Genomic DNA, 16,011 nt, shown 5'->3' with positions numbered 1-16,011 from the left:
CACCCCACACCTCGACCTAAAAACTCAACCTCGGCTTTCAGAAAACAGCAGTGACTCAGTGAAGTTCAGATCCACAGTCTGACAGGGCACAGAAGGTGTCTACCTACCACCCCACACCTCGACCTAAAAACTCAACGTCAGCCGATATAGAAGTTTTGAAAGCAAACATCTAATTTGGGGCGGGGGGGGGAGGAAGGGGAGGAGCCCCTGGATTTTAATTATTTTTGTGAAAATAAGAATCCTTTTTAATGGCTACATCCTTCTCAATTCGGAAATAAATTCTAATTTATAAAAATCCCCGGAATGAAAAAACGTCCACACGTCTGACTCAGCCTACAGGCAACAAACGCTGACAGATAAAAAAGCAGCCGACACCCGGCTCTGCGGTCAGGTAACCCAGCAGACAGCTAAAATCTCAGACGGGCTTCTCACAGCTTCGTCCCCGAATGTTCCTGGACCACGGCCGCATCACGCCAACGGTAACGAACACGGGCGACGGCCGGGGAAAATGAAACGTTTACAGGGCAAGCTGTTGGAGAAAAAGTCTAACGTAGGTAAGCCCGGTGCGAAGTGCCACACTGCTGCCTTGTAAGCCGACATTCCCTTCAGGGGTGGGTCAGAACACCTTCATCGGCGACAGTACCGGACCACAGTTGAGAAGCATTTAGACACAGACAGAAAGGCGCTCTTAAAGAGCGAGGTGCAGCGTGACACTCACTATACTAAGAAGCAACTTTGTTTTTTTTAAATTGTGCTTTATGCGGAAGTTTAGTTCAAGTTAGTTTCTCATACAAAAATTCATACACACATTACTATGTGACCCTAGTTGCTCTCCCCATAACATGACAGCACGCTCCTCCTTTCCACCCCGGATTTCCTATGTCCATTCAACCAGCTCCTGAGACCCTCTCTGCCTTCTCATCTCACCTCCAGACAGGAGCTGCCCATTTAGTCTCATGTATCTACTTGAACTAAGAGGCACACGCTTCGCGAGCATCATTTTATGTCCCACAGTCCAGTCTAATTACTAAGTGACTTTTGTCTAAGAAAAAATTCCGGTGCTCAAATGAGTCAGGTCACAAGATTTAAATTTAAGAAAGGTACTGTTGTTGAGCCTGGGTACTGGGTTCATTCTTCTGTTCTCTCTACTTTTATGTCAGAAATTACACATAATAAAAAGAAACTAAAACTAACAGCTACAAACAAAAGCTACGGTCAGGCCAGGCTCTGAAGCTGGGGTGCCTGAGCAGCTGCCGGGAGTTTTCAACAGCAAGCTCCCAGGCCCCGAGTCAGGCTCTCCCGGGAGGTCGATCAGCGTCCCAGGTCTTCCAGGTGCATACAGTATGGTAATTACCTAGAAAAGCAAGTGACCGAGGGGTACCTGCACCAGGAGTTGCAACTCAAACTCAACCTCCCTTCTATGAGCTCCAGCTTCCCTGTCCCTGCGGGCGCCCTGGAGCCTGGAAAGCCTGCACGTCCTACTGAGGGCGGAGAAGAAATAAGAGGGGAGACCCTCCTTTGCCCCTGCTGAAAGCCCTTGCCCAGGATGAACTAGAAGGCAGGGCAAAACACAACAGCAATGGAGAGCTAGGTCCAGGCAGAAACACAGAATACTCAGAGGCAAAGCGACAGGCGCCATTTTCTTTCTTGGTGATTGATGTTAACACTTCTCGGAGGTGCACTCTGTACTGGTTACAAGGATCTGCACAGACATCATGGCACAAACGCCGGCCATGATGAAGACGGGTACCACGTAAATCCACTTTTAGGGCTGAGTGCAGCAGAGGGAGGGGGCTGCCGGAGCGGAGGAGTGGGACCAAGCTCCAGGTGCTCCTCCTGGCCTGTCCACTCTGACACCGCACTGCAGACCCAGCAGTCACCACCACTGCTTTCTGGAAATGTGGCTGCACTCCAGCTCCCTCCTGAGAAAACACTGTCAACGTGCTCCCTGGGGCTAGAAAAAGTCGACCTTTTTTATTTTAAAGGGGTCGATTACAGTCAAGTAAATTTTTCCAAACAATTTTGATTTTAATATGAAGTCTCGTGGATATTCATGAACTTTTTTCAACAGAACACAACTGTCAAAAAATGCTTTTAACTCACTACATTCTTTCATAAGCAAAGCCAAAGTCACTGGGACAGATGTTTTTCTATTCTCAATCGACGTAACAACCCTACAGAATCGGTCTTACTCCCATTTACGAGTAAGAAACCTGAGGCTCAGCAGGGTTAATCAGCTTTGTCCAGAATCCGTGACAGAGCCAGGGTTTGTATCCAGTCCACCTCAGTCATGTCTGCTTTCTCCACTAAACCCAAGTCTAAAATACATTCAACTTACAAGAAAACACTCTCTAGTTACCTCTGCATTCACTGCTCCCATCTTCTGCTTGGCTCTCCAGCGTTCTGGTGGCAAACAGCGAAGACACTGGTTTGCTCTGGGTAGTATCTTTGCCAAATAAGCTGCCGGCGTTTCCTGGGGAGGATGAGAACCCCGTCAGGGGCCCAGAGCTCAGCGAGCCCAAAACTGCACTGTCGATTTTCTTGCCGAAGTGAAACGAGGCACTTGTTGCTCCTGGGGACGGGTCCGTCTTCTCAGATGCGGCCTCCATCATCTTCTCGGACGGAGCCTCAGTTTTGTTGCCATGGAACAAAAACGCTGATTCTTGCTGTAATTTTGTTGAACCAAACAGTGAAGGAGGCTGTGCTTCAACCAACACCTTGTCAGTGTCACTTTCAGAACTACTGCCGCTGCCGTTCCCGTGCTGCTGTTCGATATTTGCTAAGTGTTTCTCGTAGTCTCTGAAGATAGGTGTCAGGTCACAGAGCGGGTTCGTGTTCACATGCTTCACGATCCAGTCGCGGACGCAGCAATTTAAGGCCGCTAACTGCTTGTGATAGGCGCTGCTGCCGTGGCACGCTGTACTGGCCGAAAAGCCGGACGGCTGCTGACTGTCGCTGTTAGTTTTGGGATCTGGAATATTCTTCTCGACCAGGGAGGTAGGGCCATTTGTAGCAATAGAACCTATAGGAAATTAAAGTTTTAAGTACTGAGAAACTGAATCGATTAAAATCCCAGTTTTTTATAACACTCTTCGTATTTTCTGCTTTTATCGTATCTTATTTTAGTTATTTAGTTCAAGAAGTATGTGCACAGCTACCATTTAGGAACGAGGTATATAAAGATCAAATTAAGCTGTATACAAGAATCTATTACATGCTTGTATTGAGCCTCAACAATTTTAAAACACTTTGCCTTCAAAAGGATGGCCATTTACAAACAGAACTGTCAGACTATTACCAGTATCAGCTGCCACCAAGTCGATTCCGACTCACGGTGACCCCGTATGTATGAGTGGAACTGTACACCACAGGGTACTCAACAGCTCATTTTGGGGAAGTAGTTTGCCAGGGCATTCTTCGGAGGCACCTCTGGATGGACTCGAACCTCCATCCTTTCAGTCAGCAGCAGAGAACGTTTAACTGTTTGCACCACCCAGGGACTCCTGCCATATTAGGATGGCATAAAACTTACCCTAAAGGTGTACGGATGTACACATATTAGTTAAAATCCTAACAGAAAAGTGTTTATTTTAGTCACACTAAATTCAAATTAAATAGTATACTGTTTCAAAATAATTAGCTAGGTACAATCTAATCAATCGGGATCATTTCAAAGAGCTGAAGGTTTTAACCCATGATCCCAGTCTCTGTTACTAATCACAAGAGTTCCTGACTCACTCCCTCAAAGCAGGTCAGGCCATCAACGCATGCAGTGCAAGACAAACCTATGACCAGGGACAATGTCATCTGAGTCCTCCCAGCCATGCTGGTGTGTGGCCCAGGGAAAGTCCTTGGATGGATGGACGGATGGGATGCCTTTACAGAGTCAAAGATTCTGAGGCTCAGAGGTCAAGGGCTTTACCAAGGTCACAGGCTGGTAACTGGTGGGCTGAGAACAGAAGCTGGGTCTGTTTTGGCTCAAAAGCCTGTGTTCTACCCACATACTCTGTAAACAGCCAATGTCTCCCAGATTCTGATCCCTTTCATTATCACCGTTTTGCTCAGAGTCCCAATACCAGGATAAGCATTTAAGAAAAACATCTTGGCAAAGTTCCTTTTCACAGATTATACTCAGATGTGGTGAGGGAGAGGCAGCTACTCACCAAAGGTTGTCTTGGTCTCTGTGGCCGCCTTTGCACTGGTAGGCACAGGGGCACTAGTTATGCTATTTCCATTTGACAGTCCTGAAAGCTTCGCTCCAGCGACATTCCCGAATCCAGAAAACCCTCCTCCTCCTCCAGAAGGCACAAGCAAGCCTTTAAAACCTTTAAAAGCCCCTCCACTATCAGACTGAAATATAAAGAAAGAGCACACGTTAGAGTATACTGTCAATCACCAAACAAGCTCAGCGAGCAACATGAACAGTTTGGTTAAATAGCACCCAGAACCCTTATGCAAACCCACATTCTAAGGACACTGGCAGCACAGCAGGAAGAGCAAGAAGAAAGGAAGGGCTGCCCGCCTGAAACGGCCAGGAGCGCGGGTCGATCATCAATGACAGTGAGATATGTTCCTAAATGTAGCGTGTGTAGGTATGACATAAAAGGAAAAACGAACAGTGCAATAAACCCATGTACTCACTACCCACCTCAGAAAAATAATTTAAAAAGCATTTTCAATAAAACTAAACCCCAAATCAAAGATTTTTCATCACTTAGAAGAAGACTATCTGCCTGAAGAAATTGTAGAAACATCATATTAGATAAACTGTTTATTTTACCCATTTACATATAATTTTCTAAGAATTTCTGTAGCTTTCAGCCTACAGACACCTGATTTAAGAAGCTGATTCGGTCTCAAATCTAGATTCTGCTGGCTGAGAAATTCAGAGGTAACATTTGATCCTAATTTTCCTCAGTATTCCCTTAAACTAGATTTCTCTAGCAAGATCGTTCTAGCGGACCATTTCCCACTGTTTCCAGCTTTCACATCCCTAACCTAAGCAGCTTCGGAAATATTTGGCATTTCTTATGAACTCTAAAGCTCCCCTCTGCCCCTGTAAACTTTTGGAGAAAAATCCTTCAGTTGAAAGTGCTTTATTAAAATCACTACAAACAAGTTTTAGAAGATCTTTTTCAAAGGCATGGTTATACTGCAGAGATGAATCTGCTTCCTGGACCACAGATCCAAGGGCTGCGCCAAGAAGTTTTTCAACAATACATTAGAGGAACACATGCTTCAGAGCATCTCTGAGGGAGCACGCAAATCTTAAGTTCCCACGTAAGTGAATCGTAACATGACCTCACCCAAAAATGACTTAATCTAGAACTTCTCCACTCTCTGAACAGGCCAGCTCGCCCGATACCACTGCACACTGTTCACGAACACGGACGCCTCCATCACATCTACGGAATTTCAGGTATTTACCGACCACGGACACTTTACGGCAGCATCTGATTAAATAAGGCAAACACTGCTAGACCTTAACGTGTATGACTTTTCATGTGGGTAATAAATACAGGTTAGGTTCTAATGCTGTAAATTCCTTTGACTTTTAATTACTTAAAATCCAAAATACATCAAACTGAGATAGCTATTGTGAAAGCAATGACCACGGACAAGCCGTAAAGCTGCAAGGGGCTCCTGAGGGCCTTTCAGTTTGCCCTAGATTTCAGAGCCACGATATTTACAGCTATTTTGGAAACTGGTGAAGCAAATTTGCTCTAGAATCATCACAAAAACGCAAGAGCTACTTACTGGTTTTAACAAAAGGAATGGTGACATTAGAAAACTGGGTGAGCTGACTGAGAGATCCAGTTGGGCTGGCTCCCTAGCAGGCAGTCTCCCCACATCATCCCCCAGTCCCCTCACACGTGCGTGTGTGCGCACGCGTTGTCTCTCGTCCATCGTGAGGCTATACGCTCCACAAGGCAGGGATATTCCGGTCTGTCTCGTTTGCCAGCGGTATCCTCAGTGCCTAGCAGGTCTGCTAAATGAACCAACCAACAAATTCACTATTTGGGAAACGCTACCACATTTCCGCATCTAGCTGGACACACCATTTCATTACTTTAATATACAAGCTCTGACGGAAACTTGAACTAAGTGGTACAGCAAAAACTGAACACGGATGTCAATTACCCATGCCTATTTATGTCCCTTCCCTTTGGCCGTTTTGGTTGAAGCCCGTGCTGTTTCTCCTTCCTCATCATCGTTCACCCAGCAGCTGGCCCCTTCTCCTGGAGACCGTCTTCGCTTGGCTTCTCCTGCTCCTCCGGGCGGTCGCTTCTCGTTCTGCACCACGAGCTCCCTCCATCTACCCCCCGAGCTGCACCCGCTGCTCGCCCCAATTCCTGTTGGGTTGCCTAGCAGTCTTCCAGAGAACCCCACTTGAATGTGCCACGGGTGCTTCACAACATTTCCACAACGAGTGTTTCCTCCCTAATGAAGTTCTGTCTCCCGTGTCTTCTCAGTGAACGTGTCGTCCCTTCTCCCCCAACACTGACACCCAACTAGGCACCAGTGTCGAGGCAAGAGGGAAACAAGACCAGAAAAGAACCTGGAATTAAAAGCAGTGAAGACAGCCACCGCAGAACGTGCAGCTGAGGTTTACTCCAAAGCGGCCAGGCAGGACGCTCACACTGGCCTCTCCTGCCAGACAAGAGATGTCCCGAACACCAAGACGACGCCCCCTGTCTGGGATGTATGTGAGGGGTGGGGAAGAGTTGCTAAATGTGGAGTGATTGCTGAATACGGGCTCAACGATTTCAATTCAAGAGTAAAAACTTGTCTTTATATTTCAAGCACTGGGATGGGACATTTTAATACACTGTACTATCATGGGGCAGTTCTACTCTCTCCTATTGGGTCACTATGAGTCAGAATTGAATTGACAGCAACGGGTATGGTTTGGTTTTTTTATACTATCATACTGGGAAAATAACTGGCAAGTGCAGTGCTTCCGTTATAGTTTAAGGACTCCCCCACCCACACTCAATCCCAGGAAGTAGAGAGGCCTGAGAATATACTTCTACTTCCCTTTCTTACTCCCACCTGACACCACTTCTCTGGCCTTTTGTATTGCTACACTTGTTTTTCTTCTTCCTTATAGTCACTCAATTTGAAACTATTATCTTTTCTCTACTGGATAAGCTTCCTTTTAAAGCCACAGATTTCGTGCTTTAAAAAAAAATCTATTTCCCACGCCCACACCAAGGATTTTTACAGGGAGTAAGCATTCTTAAAAAGTATGTTGGTCTGACTGCTCCCAGAGGTGGAAATTCGCTGTGACTCAGAGGTCAAACTTGGCTGTAATATCAAAAGCTCTGTAAGAAAACACTCACTTCAAATCCAACATTTCTACGTTTTGCTTTTTTTATGGCTCTATTCTTCAAGACTTCCTCACTGGCCACTGAGAATGTTCCCACCTGCAGGAGGGCACAAATTAAGAAGGCGTAAGACAAGGGCAAAAAGGAAACAGAATGAGCAAAAAAGCTAGAATAAACTTATCTAATATCTGCTGGTTCTCAAATATTATTACTACGTAACACAAACTACAAGGAAGTTAAGTTAAATCTGTTTTCTATCTCGTGAATTCCAGTTCTAATCAGGTGCGTCACAAATCTTCCAGATCTTCAAATCACAGTTCACAGAAAGCAGCACCCGGCACGTACGCACAAAAATTTCTGAGAAGACTACAATGCAAACGTTGATGCAAACTGTTAATAACCAAGTCCTCGAATTAATCTCAGGTACATTCTAAGATACTAATAAAACTTAGACTAAAAATTCAATTTTAAGAAGCAAAATCTACTATCCAAAAGCTAGAAGGTACCTTAGAGACCCTAATTAGTTGGTAGCAGCACCAGTTCTGAAATCCAGATGCCCAAATCCAGTATCTTACTACTTAGTTTTCAAATGCTCAGCTGCTAACCAAGAGGTCGGCAGTCTGAACCCAGCAGCTGCTCTGTGGGAGAAAGATGTGGCAGTCTGCTTCCGTGAAGATTTACAGCCTTGGAAACTCTCTGGGGCAGTTCCACTCTGTCCCATAGGACCGCTGAGTCAGAATCGATGGCAGTGGGCTGGATCTATGTTATCATTCACATACACATATTATTTTTAAGAAGAGCCTGCTTGTCCATTGCTCGAAAGGCCACTGAGGAACCAAGGACTCTAAGTGACCCTGCTGGAAAACGACCGCCCTTTCCCATATGCTAAACCACTATAAAGCACTAATCCGCCCTATCAACCTGCTGAAGCTCTCTGGCTCCACGTCAACCCTTCTTTCGCCCTCTAGAACGGGTATAAAATACTTTCTGTAAAAAAACAGTCTCATCTATACTTATTTCAGAGCCCTGGTGGTGCAGCTGTTAGGAGCTCAGCTGCTAACCAAAAGGTTGGCAGTTCAAATCTACCTGTTACTCCTTGGAAACCCTATGGGGCAGTTCTACTCTGTCCTATAGGGTCACTATGAGTTGGAATCAACTCGATGGCAACAGGTTTGCTTTTGGTATACTTATTTCAGATCACGTTAAATTTAAAAGAGTCCCTAATACCCACAGAAGGGGCCATTTGGCTGTACTTGCCCAAAATGAAAGTCTTTCGACACTCATTTCACTAGAAACTGTCCAAATGTGAGTTCTTTCATTCCTGAAATATTTTAATGCCAAAGCAAATCATATATGGTAGTCTAGAGCTTAATGTAACTGTACGGAGACCCAGAAAAATATCCACAGCCAAAGGCTTAGTCAAAAAGCACCAAACCAGTTAGAAATGTTAAAAGCCCTGTCAACACATTAATATATCCGTGATTTTCATTTACCCAAGCATTATTAGCTCATATATTTGTAAAGGAAAACATATTATACTAGAAAGAAAGTAGACTCAGAAAGCAGGAAGGTGGCTGTCTAAAAATAAGCTTGGAAACACTCTTGCAGGCTTTTTTTTTTTTTTTTAACTTAGCTCTATTCTGACAACTTGAAAGGCTAACTTGGTTACAGATTTCCTTAGTGAACTGGCCCAGGAGTCTCAAACTGCTGATGAGGCACTAGAAATGTGGCCACGCCTTATTATTTACATGAGAAAAACTACAAGATCCCCTCAAGGAAGACCATTTCTATTTTGTTGGCGGTAAACCAGGCCAACCCGAGGAGGCACAGTATCTAATTCTATTCCTATTAATCAACTTTTGGGGGGTCTCAGATCCACTGAGCAGGCTTCCAAGAAGCATCAGAACAAGGGTGGCAACCTCAAGCTTCTGAAATCTAAAATTATGGGCTTGGCAGACCAAGATGCTGGTGGTGAACTACTTTTCAAGTCTGAGCGCCAGCGCTGTGTTAAACTTCAATGACCAGATCACTTAACCTGTAGTCACGACTACAATGACTGACTCTAAACCATGGTTTAGAATGCTGCAAGTTTATGACATTCAGGAAGAAGCTGCTTCTACAAAGGAGCAGAACAGTTAAGGAATAGATGTTAGTGGAAGAGCCCACCCAAGTGTAATTAATAGCTTTCCATGCTAAGTACAGGGCATAAGGAACCACAGTACTTCCTTGTTCAGGATGTATACAAAAGGTCTTTTAGTTTTTATCACAAGACTTCATTAAGAAACCTCAAAATGAATTTAAACTTAGAAGCATGAAATCACTCTTACAGAAACTACTTTTTACCTCTTCTGCTTCATCTTCTTGATCCCAATTCCTATCTGTCAATTCCTTTTCAGCAATTCTTTTGGCCATTTTTTCAAACCTAAGTTATAGAAAATAAAAGTAAACAGCTTAATTTTCTAGATAAAAACGTAACTCTTAAAAGTAATTTTTAGAATTCATTCTAGCATGACACGAGACAAAAACATTCCTGATACCAGTGGGAACTGTTTCAGGGAGAACTTTATGCCGGTGCTGTTAGGCTTGCCGCATTATATATCCAATAAGGGATGAGGCTGGGAGGTGGTGGGGGGCTCTGAAGGCATGCTGGCACTCTTTCTGACCAACACTGAATCAACTCCATTAGAAAAAATTAAAATATTGATTTTTAAAAATCTGGAACCTTAAGTATAGTACATAATCAACAAGTGCTTAACTAAATTATTCTATGCAAATTACACTTACAGTCTTGACACAGGCAAAACATTTTTAATATTAAAAATTCTCATTAGGATGACCCATTAAAGAAGTCCACTCTTAGGTAAGAATTTTAATAAGGTATTGGAAATACCTTCACAACATGAATACTCTTCTTTAGGCTACAGATTAAAAAAAAAACAAAAACAAAAAACCCACTGCCATCGAGTCGATTCTGACTTATAGTGACTCTATAGGACATGAGCAGAACTGCCCGACAGGGTTTTCAAGGAGCAGCTGGTGGATTCGAACTGCCGACCTTTCTGTTAGCAGCCAAACGCTTAACCACTGTGCCACCAGAAAACATGTTTCCCAAGCATGAACATCTAATTCACCCAAACTGCATACTGTTAAGACATCATTTTGAAGTTCAAAATATGATTGATATGGATGTACTAACATCCTGAGAATTCACAACCCTTCAAACAAACCAAAACACCAAACTGAGAGCTCTCTGGTTGTGACACCTTCCCTAAGACACCAGCTGAATGGACAAAAACCCTTTCGATTTCCTTTGCTACCCATCTTGCCCAGGAATTCAGGTTTGGGTACCTGCCAGGGCTCCTGAAACCCACCTGGACTCTTCTTGACAGTCTTTCCTCATTCTCATCTGCCTTCAACCCACCAGACTAAGCTTCTTGGAACCGCACGGTCATTAAGATACTCACAAACTTAGATACCGCCTACTGCTCTCTAGGATCTACAAAACAAAATTCAAATGCTGGTACTCCAAAGGCCTCGAAAATCTGATCCCCTGTAGAGTGGTTACATAGGGGCTTTCAACAACATTCTAATAATATTTGAATTTTTATTTTACAAGTATGTGCTTTTTTTCTGATTATAAACAACTTCAATGTCTAAGGTTCTAAAGCGGAGCCCTGGTGGCACAGTGGTTAAGAGTTCAGCTGCTAACCAAAAAGGTCGGCAGTTTGAATCCACCAGCTGCTCCTCAGAAACCCTATGGGGCAGTTCTACTGTCCTGTAGGGTCGCTATGAGTTGGAATCAACTTGATGGCAAGGGGTTTTGGTTAAGGTTCTAAAATACAAAGTATCAGATTTAACACATGTATTTTTCAACTATTACCTGAGAATCTTTCTCTTTTTAATGCCTCCCCAAAAACAGTCTGTTAACTTCTGCTATTAACCTTTGTCATCCAAACAAGGTACTTGTAGACATAATTCCTTATAACCAGTATGGATCTGCTTAGGGGCCAAGTCTCTGTGTGGATTCTTCCAGCCATTTTCCTACTCATTAACAACCTCCACCAGAGGGCAGAAAAGATGAGAAGTTGAAATGGTCGTTTTTGTTTTTCGAGATTAACTGTGGGTAAAAAAGCATGGAGCTGAAGGTGCAAAAACTGTAATAGGAGTAAAATTTTTAACATCTAACAACTATCCACAACTGAAGAGATAACTGGCATTATAAAATAGTCTAACATAGCTGCTTCCATGTGCTACCACATTAGCTGAATCAGTATATACCAGATGGCAGGGATCTTTGCTTTGTCTACTGATGTATTCCAAATGCCCTGAACCCTGTCCAGCTCAAGACAGGTGCTCTATCTGTTGCTGAACGGGTGATTTCAGGTATTACATATTTGAGAAAGCAATGCATTACACTAGCATCTCAACTATGCCATTTTCTAGCTGTGAGACCTTGGGCAGGTTACATTTTTGTGCCTCAATTTCTTCATCTGTACAATGGGGAAGAGATAAACGAATTAAATGAAACAAATGAAAAGAGCTTAGTTTAGAACAGTATCTGGAGCACAGGGAGGGTTTAATAAATATTATTAAAGAAACAAGTTTTGTTAGACGCAATGGCTATAAAATATTATTTTTCCTCCAAAACTTAAAAATGTAGGACGGAAAAAGAGAGAAACTTGAATTATGAGCCTGACTTTGAAACAGTATTTTACCAAATCTAAAGTTGATTGACACTTTGAACAATAAATTTCTTTTTATGCCGTAACAGACAAGAAATCTCTGTAAAGTCCTTAGAACAAGGCCTGGTACCTAGCAAGTCTTATCTGCTTGCCACCATGATGATGAATTTACAAAACGTTTGTGCTTTGTGAGTAGGAAGGGATCAAGCTATGAAGTCATTCCCAGGTAAGAAGTAACCTGACAGGAAACTGAAACTCAATTAAACTTTATCTGTGCCTAGTTAAGTTACGTGGTCTCTGCTACCTGGTGCATTCCTGCTCTTGGGGTTGAACTTGAGTCAACCATCAGTTCACTCTAAAGATGAAAACACGGATGTCAGTACGCTTATTTACGAGGTTAAAGCGACCTTTCCCTGCTAACGGAAAGGTCACCGGTTCGAATCCACTAGTGTCCTCGAGGGAGAACGATGTGGCGATCTGCTTCCGTGAAGATTACAGCCTAAGAAAACCCTATGGGGCTGTTCGCCTCAGTCCTATCCGGTCGCTCTGAGTCCGAATCAACAACAATTAGGGAGACGTCTGGGGGAAAGCGCCGATCTCAGGACCGCTTGTCAATGGAACGGGGTGTCCGACGGCCCGGGATGCCTAGCCGAAGAGGCACTGGACGGGGCTCGGCGAGAGGTGAGACGGAAAGGGGAAAGGAGTGCCCAGAGGCACCGCCGAAACCCACCCGAGAAGGCCACGCGGGGACGGCCCCTGCCCGCTCGGCCGCCTACCTCCGCTGGGCCGCAGGGGCCCCGCGCCGGGGCGAGGCTGACCGAGCCGGACACTGCAGCCCGGCAGCTCGGCCCGGGCCCGGCTTCACAAACAGCCCCGGCTGCGTCGCTGCGGTCACCGCCCCACCCTCCAGGCCTGCCCAAAGCCCCGCGCCCCGCCGGCGCCCCTCCCCAGGCCTGCCCCCGGCTCCTGCCCTCTCACCTCGCTGGCGGCCGCCGCCGCACTCGCTGGGCCGTGGGCGCGGCAAAGAGGCGGTCCGCAGTCTCGGCGCCGGGGTCTGAAGCGGCTGCGGGTTCCCCGGCCGGGCGCGCTTGGTCGCTTCCGGTGCGCTAAGAGCCTCAAAGAACTTCGTGGTCAACAAGCCCGGAGTTTCAAACACCATGTCCCCCGGTGCCTCGTCTCTCTCAGTTCGCTGGTGACGGGAGAGCTGTCCGCTCAGCCACAGGCCGCCAGGGGAATAGCGCCCAACACGCTCCCGGCCGCCATTTTGTAACTAGAATCTACCCCTCAACCAATTCGGAAAAAAAAGGAAAAAAACGCCCGCGTCCAGCTACTGCGCAGGCGCGCCGGGGCCTTGGTCGGCAGCACCTCCTTCCGTGCGTAGCGGCGTCACGTAGCGCATGCGCTCAGCTAATTGGAAGTCGTCGCCGGGAGGAGCGCGACCGTCGCCGGCCGAAGCGCGTCTGCCGCACGCATGCGTACCACGCGCTGGCCTTAGTCGGGGGAGCCGTAGTCCGCAGTCGGCGTTTGCGATTAGGCGCATTAGTCACGTGGAGGTCGCCGACGGCGTTTGTGGCGTTTCGGCGCGAGTCGCTATTGCAGGGCCGACGGGGCTGGTGTCTTGTGAGGAGGTCGGGAGAGAGGGTCCGTGAGCGTGACAGAGATGCTCCCCTGTGGGGTGCTGGAGGGCTGATGAGAGATAGTCCGTGGCGCACGGAACTCGATCTGACTCTCCCCGTGAAACGCGTGAGGCGACATTAGGATGATTTAACGTCAGACAGCCTCCGGCCCGCCATCGAATTCCCTGTGGGACATACTAGAGATGGCCCTAGTGGGATTACCTAGAACTTGCAAAATGGATGTGGCTCAATAATGCAGCGGCTAAGTGAATCATAAAAGCTTGGAATCTGGGAGCTCGGAAGGGACTGTGTAGCCACCTTCTCCAGTCGCCTCACTCATAGATGAAAAACGCACTTGTTCGTCGCTCAGCGATCGATTTTTGTTTTCTGCGCTCGGTGCTGTAGAAGTGAACTAAGTCGTCCCAAATTGTACAACTAGTTAGGATCGACGAAGATGAAGTCTGCAAACTGCTTTTAAACTGTGGAACCAATACACGTGCAGTGTCAACACTTGGGTGTTTTTATATGAATCTGCGTTTTCATCCGGTAGAGTCATAGGGTAAGATGTACAAAGCAATTTTGTCCAACTCTCCTTGCCTAAAGGAGAAAGAGACTAACCATAGACGCTATGGAAATAAGACTCATTATGAACTAATAAGGAAACTTGCGTAAGAAAAATAACTTTTATACTTAAAGCAGTGATTTTTAAACTTTTTTTTTGGTGGGGCGTTATGGATATACTTCAAAAATCTAAAGGAAGTTTGTGCATACGTGCGTGTAGAAATCCAGTATGCGTATAGTTTCAGGGTGTTTATGAACCCTCCTTAAAAGCCCACCCAGGACCTAGTGTTAAGGACACCTGAGCTCGAGACTGGATTGCACACGTGAGGGTAACTAAAAAATGCCCTTTACATTTGACATTTAACAATAAAGTCAAATTTATTCCTTGCCAGTGTTTACTGCCCTGTGGGCAAGAAATCCGAAACATACATTTCCCCAGATATTCTTTTTGTGAGGGTGCGTGTGAAAAGAAATATCCAGCCAGGGAACCGTATTTTTATTTCAACAAATCTTTCACACCATCCTGGTGAATTAGATGGACTAATGTGAATTAGGTGGATTAATAACTAATTGAAACAACTAGCCAGAGAATGCCAACTAACAGTGTATTGCAAAGAGGGAGGTCTTTAGTGGCATGCTCTGTTCTTAACTCTGTCTAGTTCAGTGTTGGTTTTTATCAACAAAAACAGAACTGAACAGTAGAGACCCTTCACAATGAGAAACGACTTGCCATAGCCGTCCGATGGTTTGGTGGCAGAGCTAGGGCCAAAGTCCAAGTCTCACCTCCAGCTCAGTGCCCCTTTCCACAGGCTCTTTCAACAAACATTGAATGCCTGCTGTTGGCACCTCCACAGCTTTGTGGTGCCTGGCCACAACTGGGCCTCATCTCTTCGAACTGCCCCAGTCACATTTCCCATGCTTCACAGTGACTCTTAACTCTCATCACTTAAACCTCCCTAGCCACCTTAGGAGCCCTGATTGCGCAGTGGTTAAAGTGCTTGGCTAGTTACCAAAAAAGGTTGGTGAACCCGCTCTGTGGGAGAAAGATGTGATCATTTGCTTCCATAAAGATTGCAGCCTTGAAAACCATATAGGGCAGTTCTACTCTGTTCTATAGCATCGCTATGAGTCGGAATGGATTCCACGGCAATGGCTACTTCCTTTACCCCCTCCTATAGGCCTACATAGCAGGCAGCCTCACCTCTTGCTTCACAGAAAAGGCAGTCATGAACCTGAGTGCTGTTCCCTCAAACCTGTCACCTTATCTTTGTCCTCACCCAATTTTATTCTCTCTCTCAAATCTGGAAAACTTTTTCTGGAATCATCCATTAATTATTCAGTATTTCTCTCCTGTATTTTCAACCACTAAGATTTCAAGGGAGTCCCTGGGTGCTGCAAACAGCTAATGTGCTTAGCTGCTAACTGAAAGTTTGGAGGTTCAGGTCCACCCAGAAGCACCTCAGAATAAGGGCTTGGTGATCCACGTCCAAAAAAGTCAGCCATTGAAAATCCTATTGAGCACAGTTCTACAGTGGCGCGCATGGGTCACCATGAGTCAGAATCAACTTTATTGGCGACTGATAAAGGTGAGATCCCAAGAAGCTGGTACAATCTTCAGTACATATGGTAATAGAAAGGCAGCTATTTAGCAAATGAAGGAACTCTTTTTGTTCGTTGAGAGAAACATCATACAAGGCAATACCGGAGCTCCTTTTTGACTAAAAGCTCTGAAACTTCAGATTTGGTTCTGTCTTTGTGAAGCACATCATTTCAAATTGTTTATAGTGCCTTCTTGTAAGCTGAATGATGATTTTTGTTTTTAAA

The 16,011-nt window shown here is 45.3% G+C and overlaps 1 protein-coding gene across 3 annotated transcripts in view; it reads right to left on the bottom strand.

The window, feature by feature from the left end:
• The window catches only part of NUP50 (nucleoporin 50), an 18,969-nt gene extending 5,650 nt beyond the window's left edge, over positions 1-13,319 (bottom strand). The window contains exons 1-6 of one of the 3 annotated variants that reach the window (XM_023734612.1): positions 12,989-13,319; positions 11,209-11,445; positions 9,672-9,750; positions 7,344-7,427; positions 4,164-4,350; positions 2,360-3,022 (exon numbers count right to left, since the gene is read on the bottom strand). In XM_023734612.1, coding sequence (XP_023590380.1) covers positions 2,360-3,022; positions 4,164-4,350; positions 7,344-7,427; positions 9,672-9,740 — 1,003 coding nt within the window. In that variant the 5' untranslated portion in view covers positions 9,741-9,750; positions 11,209-11,445; positions 12,989-13,319. Of the gene's footprint in view, positions 1-2,359; positions 3,023-4,163; positions 4,351-7,343; positions 7,428-9,671; positions 9,751-11,208; positions 12,727-12,988 lie in introns of those variants that run through there. The other 2 variants (XM_004380001.2, XM_023734611.1) reach the window with 2 other exon arrangements.
• Positions 13,320-16,011: the final 2,692 nt, after the last annotated feature.

This window comes from Trichechus manatus, unplaced genomic scaffold (assembly GCF_000243295.1).
Source record: "Trichechus manatus latirostris isolate Lorelei unplaced genomic scaffold, TriManLat1.0 scaffold00069, whole genome shotgun sequence".
Lineage (NCBI taxonomy): Eukaryota > Metazoa > Chordata > Mammalia > Sirenia > Trichechidae > Trichechus > Trichechus manatus.
The sequence above is the reverse complement of the archived record's forward strand: the minus strand, read 5'-3'. Positions and strand labels throughout refer to the sequence as shown.